Genomic DNA, 17008 nt, shown 5'->3' with positions numbered 1-17008 from the left:
TGTAATTGAGTATTTTTTTCTGTACATTTTAAAATCAGTACTTTAACTTCTACCTCAGTAAGCTCAAATCAGATGACCTTTTCTTTTACTTGAGAACTATACTCCTGTACCTTTTCCATCTCTGTTGACATATACTGTGATTTCAAATATTGGGGATATGTGGGCAGAGTTTCCCAGCATGCCCTTGGGCAGAGTGTGCTGATGTATTTATATGTGTTTAGTTGAGTTTAAATGTTGCCTGCTGTACAGTGATCCCTGCTGAGGTTATTTTGCTCATGTTTCAAGTAGATTGCTTTTATTTCTGATGTGAGACATATTTGCACCATGAGTGAAGTTATCCTCTGGGTTGAATTCCTGCATGTGACTTTATGTGCTCCTAAAGGACATGTAGAGCATATTCTTTATCATTATGCATTGCCTTACTGTGAGTTTGATTATCTGCTTTGTTCTTGCCAAAGGAGACCTGCCTTGCCACAGATTTTGAAGAGTTACTGCAGATCTGTCATACTGTAAAATATCAAACACTTTCAAAAGTGACGTTTAACTGTAAGTAGTGTGGGCTAATATTGACACTATTAAAGAGTTAAGTTTAACTCGATATGAGTTTAATTAACACTGCCTTTTTGATGTGTATTTTATTTTATTTTATTATAGAGGTGTGACTACCTGAACAACCTGGTTGGAGATCTATTATTATATTGTTCTTGCCAATGAGGAACGATCATATATTTCATTGTGCAATAGAGTACTCCATTTCTGAGCACCCTCGAGGTGACTCGGCTCATTTGACAGTCATAGCAGAGTGTGCTAATTTTATTAAGCTATTTTCTGTTACTGTTTTGGCTCAAAATCCATAGTGGCTCAATTTCAACACCTGAACTTCCACTGTTGTGAGTGACATCATAGTATCCAACATCATTGTGCAACCTTAAGAAGAATCACACCTTCAGATGAAGACGGTACAGGGAGGGGGGCAGGTTCCTTGGGACGACCCGCAGGAAGTTGCTTGACATGGTGAGGATCTCCAGGTTGTCTGAAGCGTTAAACATATGTTCAGGAAGGCCTGCATCAGTCAGCTTGTTGTTATGGAGGTACACTGACCTGGGAAATGATCAAAGGCATTTCCATATTAAAATATGTATAATTCCAGAAACAATTAGTAAATTTACACAAACACATAAAATGGTACCTTAGTTTTGGTTTATGGCCAAATGTATATGGGTAAATCTTTGTAAGTTGATTAGCAGCAAAGTCAGCGCTGACCAAAGAGGGTGGTAAGACCATTGGTGCCGAGGTGAGCTGCAGGCACAAAGAAAGAAGAACAACCCTGTGTTTTTTCAGCAATCCAACAGCAAAATTAGGCACAGTGAAAGGGTAAGGGTGCCAGACTGGCCTGTCTCCAACTGAAAATGTACATCATAGATCATGAGAAAGGAAACTCTGGGCTGCTGAGTAACTTAAAATCTACACTCCCCTCTGAAAGTATTGGAACTGCAAGGCCATTTCCTTTATTTGTGCTGTAGACTGAAAACATTTAAGTCTGACATCAAAAGAAAAATATGAGACAAGAGATTAGAATTTCAGCTATTATTTCCAGGTATTTACATTTGGATCTGAAACACAACTTAGAAGACTGTGCCCTGTGTTTGAACCCACCCATTTTTCATATGAGCAAAAGTATCGGATCATGTGACTGACAAATGTGTTTTGTTGCCCAGGTGTGTCCTTTTACATTGATTATTTACACAATAAATAGCACCAAATGTCTACACTCAGCTTCAGATTTGGGTTTTGCCTGTGCAGACTGCATTTATTGTTAGAGGTGTAACTAACATGAAAACCAGAGAGCTGTCTATAGGTGAAAGTCAAGCAACTGTGAAGCTGAGAGAAGGTGGAAAATCAATCAGAGCCACTGCAAAAACATGGGCTATAGCCAGTACAACCATTAGGAATGTCCTGAAGAAGAAAGAAACCACTGGTGTACTCAGTAACAGTTGTGAACGGATAGACCAAGGAAAACATCAGCTGTTGACGACAGAAACATTGTGAGAGCTGTAAAGAAAGACCCTAAAACAACTGTTAGTGACATCAGCAACAACCTCCAGAGGGCAGGAGTGAAGGTATCACCATCTACTGTTCACAGAAGACATCCTGAACAAAAGTACAGAGGCTACACCAGAAGATGCTTACCACTCATTCATAAGAAGAACAGGAAGGTCAGACTAGAATTTGCCAAAAAGTACCAAGGCCATCCTCAAAAATCCTCAGACAAAATTTTATGGACTGATGAGACAAAGATGAACCTTTACCAAAGTGATGGAAAGTCTGGAGAAAGAAAGGATCTGCTCATGATCCCAAACATACAAGCTCATCTGTGAAACACAGTGAAGGTAATGTCATGGCTTGGGCTTGCATGGCTTCTTCTGGGACGGACTCATTAATCCTCATTGATGATGAAACACATGATGGCAGCAGCAAAATGAACTCAAAAGTCTACAGAAACTTTTTGTCTGCCAATTTAAGGAAAGATGCAACCAAACTGATTAGGAGATCCTTCATCATGCAGCGAGATAATGACCCAAAACACACTGCCAAAACAACAAAGGAGTTCATCAGGGGCAAGAAGTGGAAGGTTTTAGACTGGCCAAGTCAGTCTCCAGACTTTAACCCTTTAGAGCATTTTAGCTGCTAAAGAGGAGACTAAATGGAATAACCCCCCAAAACACACAACTGAAAGAGTCTTCGGTGAAAGCCTGGAAAAGCATCACAAAAGAAGAATGTAAAAGTTTGGTGATGTCAGCAGGTCACAGGCATGATGCAGTTAATGCAAGCAAAGGATTTGCAACTAAATATTAAGTCTTATTCACTTTTATCTATTTTAAGTCAATCTTTTCCATTACTTTTGCTCACCTAAAACGTGGTGTTCCATGACAAACAAAGCATCTCTCAGATCCAGATGTAAATACCTGGAAATAAAAGCTCAAATGTTGATCTCTTGTCTCATATTAATCTTTTGATTCCAACCCCAGTTGTTTTCAGTCTACAGCAAAATAAAGGAATTGGGCCCACCATTCCAATACTTTTGGAGGGGAGTTTAGATCAAGCAAGAATGAGAAAGAATTTCTTTTTACTTCATCTCTTGTCTTACAGAGTCATACAGGCTGAGAGAGTGTTGTAAGAAGAAAAAGCGGTGTATCACAGTGGTATTTATGCTCCTGTACCAACAATTCTGGAACAAGTTGCAGGCATCAAACTCAGAATGTGAGTATATTTTTAAAATAAAGGAAAAACAGTAAGGTTTATTGGTCCCAGCTTTAAATATCTCATCTTTTTTTGTATTGAACTAAAGATTGTTTGAAATAGATGTGTATATCACTGTATTCTGTTTGTTATCCATATTTTACACACTGTCCCAAGGTTTTTGGAATATGTGTTCATAGTAGGATTAACACAGTTCTTCATCTTTTTCTAACTGCATGTAAAGTTACAACATTAACATTGTTAACATTGCAGGAATATTAAAGCAACTCTGTTCCTGCAGGAGCTGGTGGAGCGTCTGTGGTCTGGTTGCCTTTTTCAGTTCCATACATGATCAAAAACATAAAGTTACCTGTTTTGAACCCAAACTTTTTGTTTCAAAAGTTTTGATGGCCATTTTAGTTTTTTTTGACAGCAACAGTTGCTTGTTTTCCTCAAAAATCTCAAATATTCTCTTCAGCCAGACTGAAGCAGCAGGCTCTTTTGAGTTTGCTACAAAGCAGTAACATCTAGCTGTGTCCCTCTTCACAGGAGTGTGTTGCCTTCATATTTGTCACTCCTGCCAGAATGATTGCTGTATTGTACAGTGTATATATCAATCTGAGAAGCACTGGTGAGATTAGATGTTCATTTAAAGCTCTCTCCTTTATAGCATGGATTAAAGTAGCATGGGTGTCTGTGAGGCTTAGTGAGCACTTAAAAATCCCCCATTCTTCCAGTTTGCCTATTCATCCCTCTGAAGGCACAAACAAATCTGTCCATCCTTTCTCTCTCCTGCTCTCTGTCCAAAAGGGTCAGTAACATTTTAGCTCCGACCAGCTGGCACAGCCATACTGGAAGTGATTACAAGCATAAGCTCACAGTGTACGAGAGAAGGCTGCCACCCGTCTCTGCCAGCTGGCACTGTGTCAGTGGATCGGAGTACAACAGGACAGAATCAAATATACGTGAGACAGACGCAAAAAAGATAATCGCGCAATTGTAACGTGTGAGAGGGTTTGAGATCAGCACTGAGAACAAACATTTGAAAGTCTGCTGTGTGATTCACCTTGTTGTTTGCCAAGTATAAATAAGCCAGCTGTTCCAGCATCTCAAAGCCTTCATCCTCAATGCCTGTAAGAGAGAAGACAACAAGCCAATAAACAAGAATAGAGACCTCTATCGATCTAAGTCTGTAGTTTATATCAGATGGCACTCATTAAATTTTATCAAGAAAAAAGGCTGTTCTGCTTTAACTAGACTGTCCTTACAGGGATGCTCATCATAGAGTAGAAGTAGGAGGAATCTTATGTATGATGAATCCATGAGATAAGAAGGTAATGCATATAAAATAGCCTTATAAAGAAAGATATGCCAATGTTAAATAAAATAAAACGATGGGTCCGAAAGCTCAGATCAGTGATAAATCACAAGGCAGCATGGTACACTGAGTCCAACATTTTCAGAGAGGATGAGGTAGCATGCATGCAAAAAACATTACCATAATCCATTACAGACAAAAATGTTGCTTGAATGAGTTTCTTTCTTGCAACAAAAGAAAAAAAGTGTTTGTTTCGATAGAAGAAACCCAGTTTCACCCTCAGTTTCTTTGCAAGACAATCAATATGATGGTTAAAAGACAGATTTTCTTATAACAAAAAGCCGAGGTACTTATATGTTTGAACACATTCAATAGCCTCATTGTTTGAAGTAAAAATCTGAGCACTGCCTTGAACTTGTGACTTAGACCTTGAGAATCGCATCATTTTGGTCTTGTTGGTATCAAGTAGGAGTCTTAAACCACAGAGGTTTCTCTGGACAATATTAAAGACCGCCTGTAGTTTGTTTGTTGCACTTTCTAAGGAAGAGGACGATGCATACATCACTGTATCGTCCATGTAGAAATGAAACTTTGCATCAGTAACATTTATACACAACTTGTTTATATAAATAATAAATAAAATTGGGCCCAATATGGAGCAGCAGTGACTGTACTATGTTTCTTTCTGGATCCAGACTGCAGCTCGTCTAAAATGCCATTTTGTATTAAAAACCCTTTAACTGACTATAGATCAACGCGTCCAGCAGTTTTGCCAAGACTGAAAGTTTGGAAATCGGCCTAGTCGCAGCAACAGGTGAGTCCAAAGACTCAGCACAGAGCAGAGACAATGCAGGTCATTGTGGCCAAAGAGTGGACAGCCAACAATCCAAATACAGGCTCCACATTAAGATCAGGAGTACATCCGAGGCTTTTTGATTTAAAATGGCAAATTTAGGAGTTTAAAATGTAAAATCGACAACGAACACAGGACAGAAACACAGCTGGACACACAGCTTGTGCCATCTTGGATATGCTATTGATGTTGGATAAGAAAGCCTGGCTTGCAATCTCAGTTCCAGTTCATCCCAAAGGTTCTCGCTGGGGTTGATGTTAGGGCGCTGTGCGGGCCAGTCAAGTTCTTCCACACCAGACTCATCAAACCATGTCTTAATAGTCCTTGCTTTTTGCACTGGGGCACAGTCATGTTGGAATAGAAGTCCTTCACCAAACTGTTGCCACAAAGTTGGAAGCATAGCATTGTCCAAAATGGTTACGTATACTGAAGCATTAAGATTGGCCTTCACTGGAGATAAGGGGTCTAGCCAAAACCCTAAAAACAGCCCGGCACCACAAGGTTGTGGTAGTTTGGGATCGTTCATTAGTTTTTGTTTTTAATTTTTTTCTCACTTTCTGTTTTCAATTTTACTTTAGCAAACTAGTTTTACTGTTATGCTTTGTTTTAGTTTAGTTTTCTACTAGTTTTAGTGTTAGTTTTAATTGTTTAGACAGTTGTCAGGGGTGAGTATACTGTATATCATACATTTTTGAAAACACATTCACATACTCTTCAACACTCTTCGCTTATCATTTTATTGATTTCATTGAGTGTACGTGTTAGTCACTATGCTCTAAGACTAAGCCAAGATTAAGTCTCTAATTTTATTTTATTATAGTTTGTTTTGTAAGCACTCTATAAAGTTTTGGTTTGTTTATGTTTTGTGAATGGGCTGCACGGCAGCGCAGGGGTTAACGCTGTTGCCTCACAGCAAGAAGGTTCCTGGTCAGGGCCTTTTTGTGCCGAGTTTGCATGTTCTCCCCATGCATGCATGGGTTCTCTCCGGGTACTCCGGCTTCCTCCCACCACCAAAGACATGCTCATTAAGTTGTGATCTCTCTAAAATTGGCCATAGGTGTGAATGTGAGCGTGCCTGGTTGTCTGTCTCTATGTGTCAGCCCTGTGATTGACTGGCGACCAGTCCAGGGTGTTACCCAGCCTCTCGCCCAATGTGTAAAGTGTAGTTTTTATGTAGTTTTAGTCAACTAAAATGTTTATTAAGTTATTAAGTTAGTTTAAGTTAACTAGAAAAGCCTTGTCATACCATTATCCCTCCTCCACCAAGCTCACAGTAGGCACCATGTCATCAGGCAGGTTGCATTATCCCACAGAACATGTTTCTACTGCTCCAAACTCCAGTGTGGGTGTCACACCACTCCATCCAATACCATGCAATAAGCAGTCATGGAGCCCGCTCTGTGATTTTACTTGGTCTTCCGCTTCATGGCTGAGTTGCTGTAGTTCCTAAATGCTTCTACTTCAACAACCTGTTTTGTATCACTAATGCTTGCAAATGGAGACTGCATGGCTAGGTGCTGGATTTTATACATCTGTGGCAACAGGTCTGATTGAAACGGCTAAATTTAATACTTTACCCTGAGACTCAGTCATATGGACATTGATCTTAACCATGTATGCGAAAACTCCGTGGTCGGTTTAAAAGCTGACTGAGATAGTATGTAAAAGCCAGATAAAAAGAGAAGCTGAAAGAAAAGGTTTGACTGAGAGCAACTATTGTCATGTTTAGTCAACCTTACTCAGAGTGGAGTTTTTATTGAGTCTTTAAATGGATTATAGGGAAAATGATCTTCCAGAGTTTTCTGTCTTAAACAGAAAACACAATTACCAAGTAAACAAACAAACAAACCCCATGGAGTTTTCTCTCTAAATATTTTACCAATGAGGTGCTGTTGCCTTAAATCGGTCTATTAAGGAAATATTACAACACAATGCCTAATCCAAAAATGAGTTGGGAAGCTGCATGTAGAGAATAGGCATTAAAAAAGTAACACTAGTGGCCAGAGCTGGCTGGGAAAACAAAAATCCTCAAACCAATCTGTTCATCATAGCAGCAATGTTAAAGAGATGAAGCTGAAAAAGGCCAACTGGCATTCAGCATGCAGCAGAAACTACATGGGCTTGTATCACAGCAACAAACAATTGTTTGCTAAAGGTCTGAGTTGCCATTTATTGCTTTTAAGATGATGTTTTAGATGACAGGCCTAAAGTGGGGCAGATCTCAGCAGACATGAAGCTTTCAAAATGCTCCCTTTGTCAGAAATTTATTTCAGGCCCCTGTGAATTCAACTCCATTTCCTGGATGTGACTCTTGGCTTAGGGCAAAGTCAGGTGTAATAGGAGCTTTCAAATTGAGCAATGGTTGGAAATAAGCTAAACAAAGTGCATTTGCCCTGACAGTGTGTGGATTTATTTGGGAAGGTTTGGTTGACACAGAAATGAGGAACATTCAATATTGACCCAGACCAAACAAAAGCTCCGTTTTCAAAAACATCCGAGGCAGAAAAGGTTCTTATCACGACAAAAAAATGCTCCAATCTGACACAACAGTTAAAGGCTAAGATGTGCTGCAGAGCTGCTAGACACAACCGCTATTTCCTACCACGTGTTTAGATACTTTTACAGTGTTTACCGTCTGTGGTGAGCCAGTTGTTTTGAAGGTTGAGGGTCTCAAGCTGATGCAGATGAGAAATATGCTCCACTGTTATCTCCTCGATTTTGTTGTTCTGGCATCAGGGACATAGCACAGAGAGTTACAACAAAGTTTAATAAACCGTGTTGTTGTAACTTTTTCATTTCTTAGAATGATAAAAATGGACGTGTGTTATGTTTCATGACTTCGTGTGAGTGCAGTTGTGAGAAAGACCTGCAGAGAGAGCTGGCGGGTCTTCTCAGACAGCTCGGGGGGAAACTCTGTGAGGTCGACTCCGGCACAGTCCACTGCCCCCTCTGCCGTACAGCTGCAGTCTGCCGGACAGTCAAGTGGCTCAGATTTCGTCACCGCCGTTGTGATGGTAGTCTCTTCCTCCTCTTCCTCCTCTGGATCGAGAGGGGCCTGGCAACGCACCAACAGCGCAGCCAAGAGCAGCACACTGAGGGCGAGCAGGATGGAATGCTTGGGAAAGGCCATGTTCACTGCTGAGGACAAGAAAGTTAAACACGTCAGGCCACAGAATACTTTTTCCTAGAAAGAAAACCTTGTTATAGCTGTGGTCTGGTCATGTTTGGCTCGCTGAAGCAGCAGTATATATGCTTTAAGTCTTTGAAATAGTGTTTTTAATACTGCACCATGCACTACTAATGGCATTGCTGTTGCTCATCCAAGGGCACTGTATGCAGGGGCTTAACCAAGGTGTGCTAAAAGGGATGATAATGCACCAATCAAGGGCCTTAATCACATTAAAATTAATGCAAAAATGCTGACAGCCCTACTTTTTTCCAACCAAGATTCTCTTTAGGAGATAAGCATTTGGAAGACACCAATAAAAACACCTGTTTATTGTGAATAAAAAGTACACTTACTCTTTTATTATTCTAGTTCCAGGGTCTATTGATCTCAAAGCTGAAACTGACATTTATCCAGGGTCAGACTAGGTCTTCTTGTCTGCTATAGAGGTGTGGCTGAGGTTTCATGGCTGACAGAGTGGAATCCACCCTGATTGAATTATAAACCCACCCAAAAAAATCAATGTTCCCCTCAAGTTCAGTGCTGAACCATCAAAGGGAAATTCAGCCCACAGCTGAGGTTTTAAAACACAAGAAGCAGGCCAGAGAAAAAGCCATTTGTTGAATAGCACTAAGGCATTTTCTTTCACAGGGCTGCACATATTGTTAGTGCGTTGTATATCCCTGTTCACAGCCTGTTTGTCCCCAAGCACAGCAGTTGCCTCAACTTTAACCCGAGAAGTGCTTCAGAGACCACAAGTTTTGTGGCTGCAGTCCAGCCAAACCTTATCAACAGACCGGAGGGTGAGAAAACCAGTCCTGCTTCAGGGCAAAAATGTCTGAATGGCTACTTCAGAGTGGTGCTGCACCAATTTTACATGTCTAAATCAATTTAGGGAGTCAGGGAGGAAATCTCTTCTGAGGCTGCAGGGGATGCAGAGCCAACTGGGGGGGGGGGGTTGAAAATTTCCAGCAAAAGGAAACCTTTTGCATGGATTAGAGTGCGGGGGGATGAGGTTTAATACCCAGGGACTTTCTACATTCAAGGTAAGGTTTTAAGACTGTGTGTCTGGCATTCAGAGTTAAGGTGGGGATTTAATACCTCCAAGCTACTTTACTGAATACTTAATTGTCATACAGACAAAATGAGCCAAAAAATAAAAAATAAACAGTGGAAATGGCAAAGCTTAAAACAACAAGTATGTAATCACAGTATTAGAATCACATGCTACTGGCTGTGGAGAAGAAGATAGAGGTAGAAACACAGAGAGTTAGGAATTTCAGCCATAGAGTAAATAAAATATTTAGACTGATCTCTCTTTCTCTCTCTCTTTCTATACATACATTACATATTGTATGTTGTATATATTGTACACACACACACATATAAAATTTCAAGGGAGGGTAAAAGTGGCAAAATGGGCAAAAATAGCAAAAAGTTGCAAAAATAGTCAAAAAGTGGTAAACAAGTGCAAAAACAAGTGCAAAAGGCAGCTACAGTGGGCAGAAAGTTGCAGAAGGATGTTGCAGAAACAGGCAAAAAAGTGGCAAAACACAAGGCACAAAAAGGACAAAAAAATGCAAATACACACAATATGTGGTTTAAAAACAAAGTGTCCAAAATGGGTTAGAAGGGCAAAAAATGAATTGAAGTGGCAAAAAATTGGCTAAAAATTGGCTAAAACAGCAACAATTGGTCAAAAGTGGAAGAAAGAAGTGGCAATAATGGATGGATGATTTAACCACACAGTAAATCATCCATTCATGTTTTTCTGATATGTCTGTAGGAACCCAGTTACAATTTTCTCGATGTGCTCATGTGGATTGCCTTTTTATTCTCAATTTTGTAAATGTTTTTGCTTTCCCTTGCCTTGAAATGAAAACATTTGTGAGATTCAAACCAATTGCATAGATTTAGTAGTCAGTAGTCACGTTTACATGGACACTTTTATTCCAATCTGATTGAAATCAACCTGATTGAATGTTTTGGGTCAAGCGTTTACAGTGTGTGTGATCTATCTATATTTATATGTGCCCGTTTTTAATCGGAACAGTGGCCACTGCATCAACAGTCACCACTAGCAACCATAAATCACGTGACACACAGGTCACATGATTTATGTTTGCTATTGGTTTCCAGTGGTTTATAGTCCCGCTGCTCAGTTATTTCTCCATCTCCCATTGAAGCCGACATCCCCTGAGTCTTGGCTTCTCCACTAGCAGCGTTTGAGTCTAGTGCCCCATTTCTGCTGGCGAGAACAGCTCCCGACAAGACGTCACCCCGCAGTTACGTCAAGACGAAGAGCATGCGCAGAAAGAACGTGTCAGATCAATTGGGCGAAGGTGTTTACATGGAAGAATTCTCCCTCTGATCGGGTCATGAAAAGGTGTAGACCACCCCTCTGCGACAGATTAGATTTTTAATCGGATGGGGCTTGATCGGGTTGATTTAGGTGTTTACATGCAGCATTTCTAATCAGGTTGAGGATTTCACCTGATTAGAAGTGTCCATGTAAACACAGCTAGTGTGTCTACACATATGTGGTCTGAAACTATGACTCAGAGGGACAAGTCAGCTTCAAAGAGCTTATTCTGTGAAACAAAGAGTTCAGTGCTTTATACATTAAGAAATGTGCAGGAGTGCATGTACAAAATAACTTGGGGAAGTCCAAAGATCATCAGTTTTATTTTGAAAGCATTTATAATCTCAGGTGTTCCAGTTTATTTGTCTTCACTGACTCTGTTAAGGTAACAGTTAAATCAAAGAGATTTTCCTTAACAAACTACTTTTTGTTATGCTTTGTAATTTTTTACTGTCGAGTATTTTACATCCTGTTTAAAAAACCTTAATTTTGACAGAAAATATGGCACTTTTTTGCACATATTATCATATTCAAAGGCCATTGTTGTTTGATAAATGCTGATGTAACTGTTTTTCACATCTTTTTTTTTATACCGCAAAAAATAGTGTACCGCTGACTTGTTACTGAGGCATTATTGTACAGTGAGATTTTGATACCATTACTTAGTAGAAAGTAATTTCATCAAAACATAGCCAAAAGACCATTTCAATTAAAGAAATGGAAGGAAAAACAGACTTTGTAGAAGATGCCAGCATGAAAAAGAACTGACCTTATGCTTCTCAGGAAATGTCCTGACAAAGTGTCAGAACTGAGGATAAGATTGTGCTGTCAATCTGAAAAAGTCAGTAGGTAATTGTTCAAAGCTTTTGAAAATACACTATTACAGTTGCAAGAAAAAGTATGTGAACCCTTTGGGATTTCTTGGATTTCTGCATAAATTGGTCAGAAAATGTGTTCTGATCTTCATCTTAGTCACAACAATAGACAAACACAGTCTGCTTAAACTAATACCACACAAAAAATGATATTTTTTCATGTTTTTATTGAACAAAACATGTAAACCATCACAGTGCAGGGTGGAAAAAGTATGTGAAACCCTTGGCTAATGACTAGTTGACCTTCTTTTAGCAGCAATAACCTCAACCAAATGTTTCCTGTAGTTGCAGATCAGACCTGCACAATGGTCAGGGGGAATTTTGGACCATTCCTCTTTACAAAACTGTTTTAGTGCAGCAATATTATTGGGATGTCTGGTGTGAATCGCTCTCTTGAGGTCATGCCACAGCATCTCAATCAGGCTGAGGTCAGGACTCTGACTGGGCCACTCCAGAAGGCATATTTTCTTCTGTTGAAGCCATTCTGTTGTTGATTTACTTCTATGCTTTGGGTCGTTGTTCTGTTGCATCGCCCATCCTCTGTTGAGCTTCAGCTGGCGGACAGATTGTCTTAAGTTTTCCTGCAAAATGTCTTGATAAACTTGGGAATTTATTTTTCCATCAATGACAGCAATTAGTCCAGGCCCTGAGGCAGCAAAGCAGCCCCAAACCATGATGGCGTCTCCACCATATTTCACAGTTGGGATGAGGTTTTGATGTTTGTGTGCTGTGCCATTTTTTCTCCACACATAGCATTGTGTGTTCTTTCCAAACAACTCAATTTTGGTTTCATCTGTCAACAGAATATTTTGCCAGTAGTGCTGTGGAACATCCAGGTGCTCTTTTGCAAACTTCAAACCTGCAGCAATGTTTTTTTTTCGGACAGCAGCGGCTTCCTCCGTGGTGTCCTCCCATGAACTCCATTCTTGTTTAATGTTTTACTTATTGTAGATTTGTCAACACAAATGTTGGCATGTGCCAGAGATTTCTGTAGTCTTTAGCTGACACTCTAGGATTCTTCTTCACCACATTGAGCATTCTGTGCTGTGCTCTTGCAGTCATCTTTACAGGATGACCACACCAAGGGAGAGAAGCAACAGTGCTGAACCTTCTCCATTTGTAGACAGTCTGTCTTACCGTGGACACATGAACATCAAGGCTTTTAGAGATACTTTTGTAACCTTTTCCAGCTTCATGCAAGTCAACAATTCTTGATTGTAGGTCTCCTGAGAGTTCTTTTGTGCCAGGCATGGTTCACATCAGGCAATGCTTCTTGAGAACAGCAAATTCAAAACTGGTGTGTGTTTTTTATAGGGCAGGGAAGCTTTAACCAATACATCCAATCTCATCACATTGATTGGACTCCAGGTTGGCTGACTCCTGGCTCCAATAAGCTCTTGGAGAAGTCATTAGCCTAGGGGTTCACATACTTTTCCCACCCTGCACTGTAAATGTTTACATGTTTTGTTCAATAAAAACATGAAAACATATCATTTTTGTGTGGTATTAGTTTAAGCAGACTGTGTTTGTCTATTGTTGTGACTTAGATGAAGATCAGAACACATTTTCTGACCAATTTATGCAGAAATCCAAGAAATCCCAAAGGGTTCACATACTTTTTCTTGCAACTGTATATGAGGATAGGCTGTGTTGTTACATGTCCAAATGTCAGCTGTAAAAAGGTCAGGGTAAGAAACTCTCTTCTCTGACCTTTGTTCAGCCCTTGATTTTTCCTTCAGTGACAATGTAAGGTTAACATTTGTGCTTTTAAAGGGCTGATCTCTACAGATTTAGACTGGTTAGTCATGAAATTTGTTGCAGGTGCTCACTGATTCCTTCAGATGATAATCCTGCGACTTTGGCTCTTACAATATCAGCAAATACACTTTTAAATAGTCCAGAACTTTCCCTTAAGACACCTGCTTCAGCAGTACCTTTTGTGCAATATCAGCTAACATCATAAATAAACTAAGAAAGCATGCAAAACCTTAGATCCACTTATCATCAGCATTAAAATCGTCATAGCATGATAGCATGCTGACATTGGCAATGACTTAAAACAGCCCTGCATACAAAGGTGTCTTAGATCATCCAATCTCTTAAAATACCTATAAAGTTTAACCTAAATTTTGTGTCTTAACCCACTAGATGTCTTGGAACAAAGTTAGGGCCCAACCTTATTCCAAGGGGCCCACAATGTCCCCCCTAACGCTACAACAATATAAAATCACAGAGTAGATCATCTCAGTAGCCCACTGGCTTCGGCTCATTCAACAGACACGCCCACACCATAGGGCAGATTTTACTGCCTCATTTTTTATGAGTTTGAAGCTTAATTTTTTAAACTTAGAGATGTTTTAGTTGACAGAATCTTGGCCTGGGGATTCATAACACACTGATCTGTCATACAACAAACCTAAAATACAGATCTGTTTATCACTTTACAGGGATTTTAAGTCTGGAAGTCTTTCCAGCTTCAGCATGTTCTTATATCCTATTAACTGGATATTTAAAAAGACATTCACAGTACTATGAAATTACAAACGACTGAGATCAGACTTTGAGATCTTTAATCTTAAATTAACATTTCCTTTTATCCACTAAGGCTTCAGCTCAGTCTGACCTCGAGTTTGTCCATTCAGCAGGCCATGAACTACATTTCCTTCTGACTTTCCACATTTTTTTTGAATATAGGACACAATGACAATAACTTTCCCATTCGGTGACTAACTTTCCAATAATTCCAGCGTTACATAATATGGCTCAGCCTTACACAGTCAATAAGTTTCTCCTGTGATTCAGTAGGTCAGAGATCCCCATCATGAATTATCCTTCCCATAAATGGATCCTTGATGAGTGTTCCTAAAATTTGTTTTGAAAGGTACTGATTTTCAATAAATGGTCATGACACACAGGCAGGTTCAGGAAATGGACTACAAATGTTGTGTTCCTGGTGTCGAGTCACTCCAGAACTTCAGACAACATCATGAGCTTCTCTCCTGGGCTAAGGAGAAAAAGAAATGGACTCTTGCACAGCGGTCCAAAGTCCTGCTTTCAGATGAGACTAAATGAATTTCATTTGGAAATTAAGGTCCCAGAGTCTGGAGGACGATCAGATGCTTGAAGTTCAGTGTTTTCAGTTTTCACAGTCAGTGATGGTTTGAGGTGCCATGTCATCTGCTGGCGTTGGTCCACTGTGTTTTATGAAGTCTAGAGTCAACACTGTAAGCCATCTACCAGGAGATTTTAGAGCACTTCATGCTTCTATCTGCTAAAGAGCTAAATGGAGATACTTATTTCCTTTTCCAGCAGGACTTGGCACCTGCCCACAGTGAAGCCTAAACAACTAGAAACTGGTTTGCAGACCAGCCAGCTGGTCTGACCTGAATTCCATAAAGAATCTCCAGGGAAATATCAAGAGGAAGATGAGAGACACCAGACTCAACAACACAAATGAGCTGAAGGCATCTATCAGAGCAACCTGGGCGTCATAACACCTGAGAGCATAAATGAGCATCATTTTCAGGAGGATCAACACTTCTGTATTATAAATACTTCATGATTTTCAAAATTTTTGAGATGCACCTGTGTGTTCTTGAAAGAAGGATGGGCAACATTGGTTGCAAAGAGGGAAATGAATTTTATTTTCTCTGTCAGAGTACTAAACTATTAGAACCTATAGGACACCACTATTAACAATCTACAGCAGCAGCAACCTGTCAGCTCAAGAAAAGCACATGTCATTTGGTTTTGTTGCTCCGATTGGCCCTTCTGAGAATTTTTTGAAAGTACTGCCCTCCCCAAACACATTTAAGGGAGCTTTCCCAGATGAACGTGAAATAAATCCATGCAACTGACATATGAAACTGTCGATCTGGTGTGTCAGGTTAGGGACTAAATGGAAAAGCTATGAATTAATGTGACTCTCGTGTCATAATAAGTGAGGATAGATGCTGCTCTTTGCTCAGCAGTTGCCCATCCCTGGCTGAAAGCAGTTTGTTGTTTTGATAGCATGACAGTGGTCTGTCCCTACAGAGCAGTTTTGACAGGTGAATAAAATAATAACTTTGAGTATATCTAAAAAAAATAATATATGCAGAGAGGGGAGGATTGAATTGTATACACACCAGAACGACAACAATAGAAAGCTGTCTTTTTCTTCTCTCTCTTCTGGGTGTAGAGCGTCACGTCTCACCAATTGTAAGGACTGAAATGAAAGATGAATATAAGCATCTCACATGGTAGCCTGCTATCTTTGCATATCACACAAGCATTTGCATTAGTAAGTTTGACAACTCCAACAGAAACAGTGTTTCTGTCAGCTGATTTCATTCAACAAATGTCAATAGAAACAACCAACTGAATAGTGAAGTCAAGACAAACTGAAAGCCATCAAGCTTTTTTCTGATTGCTCAAGCATACAGTCATCAGAAAAAATACACATGTGAGCTCAAGCAGCAGCATGCACACACCCACAGAATGAAAAACTAACATCTTGTGCGATTTTACACTGTCAACCTTGGAGAGAATAAAAACTCAAGAGTATGCACAGGTCGGAGAGAACTTTAAACCTCCACAAAGTCAACAGTGCTCTCATCTTCTGCAGTAAAATAGTGTTTACCATCAGAGCTGTTGAGCATTTTAAGAGCCATCATATTGTTTTCATGCTCTCTCTTGGCAGAGCAGAGGTTGTCATGTGGCTTTACTGCACTGCTAAGTAGTCTGGATAGTCTGAAACACACATGCCAGTGTTGTCATGCATGGATGAATAACGCTGACGCTTAAAGCTCTGCCGTATTTCCCCACAAACATTACAGCCAGCTATAAAACATGCAGCAGCAAAGTCTGCAAAAGCAGCACTCTGGTTCGCTACTTTACCCCTTGTGATCGGTGTCTGCTGAAAGGCTCTGAAGTCTGACGTCCAGTCCAAACACACGCAGTCCCATAGCATTTGAAGAGTCACACAGCCACTCCAGCTACCCTCCAGATGTGAGAGATAGTGGGAGTGGGAGAGGGAAAGTTAGGAAAGGAAGGAGAACAGGCGTGTGTGAAAAGGAAGGGAGTGAGTAAGAGAAACTGCTTCAACCTGAATGAGAGCCAAAGACACGAATTCTTTCCTTTTTTCATTTTTGATTCCAAGAATTAATTTTTTTCCTCTCGACTTAGCAGGTCTGTTCAGCTTTAACTCAATCAC

At 40.0% G+C, this 17008-nt stretch overlaps 1 protein-coding gene across 3 annotated transcripts in view; it reads right to left on the bottom strand.

Annotated features, from left to right (window-relative positions):
* The window catches only part of podn (podocan), a 32784-nt gene extending 15939 nt beyond the window's left edge, over nt 1-16845 (bottom strand). For 2 of the 3 annotated variants that reach the window (XR_005992068.1, XM_041790579.1), the window contains exons 1-7: nt 16693-16845; nt 15942-16021; nt 8278-8549; nt 8044-8137; nt 4307-4371; nt 1190-1299; nt 945-1101 (exon numbers count right to left, since the gene is read on the bottom strand). Coding sequence is in view for 2 of the 3 variants with exons in the window: in XM_041790579.1 (XP_041646513.1) it covers nt 945-1101; nt 1190-1299; nt 4307-4371; nt 8044-8137; nt 8278-8541 (690 nt within the window). In the remaining variant the exon portion in view is untranslated. The remainder of the gene's footprint in view (nt 1-944; nt 1102-1189; nt 1300-4306; nt 4372-8043; nt 8138-8277; nt 8550-15941; nt 16022-16692) is intronic. The other variant, XM_041790580.1, reaches the window with a different exon arrangement.
* Between the last annotated feature and the right edge of the window lie 163 nt (nt 16846-17008).

This window comes from Cheilinus undulatus, linkage group 7, assembly GCF_018320785.1.
Source record: "Cheilinus undulatus linkage group 7, ASM1832078v1, whole genome shotgun sequence".
Lineage (NCBI taxonomy): Eukaryota > Metazoa > Chordata > Actinopteri > Labriformes > Labridae > Cheilinus > Cheilinus undulatus.
The sequence above is the reverse complement of the archived record's forward strand: the minus strand, read 5'-3'. Positions and strand labels throughout refer to the sequence as shown.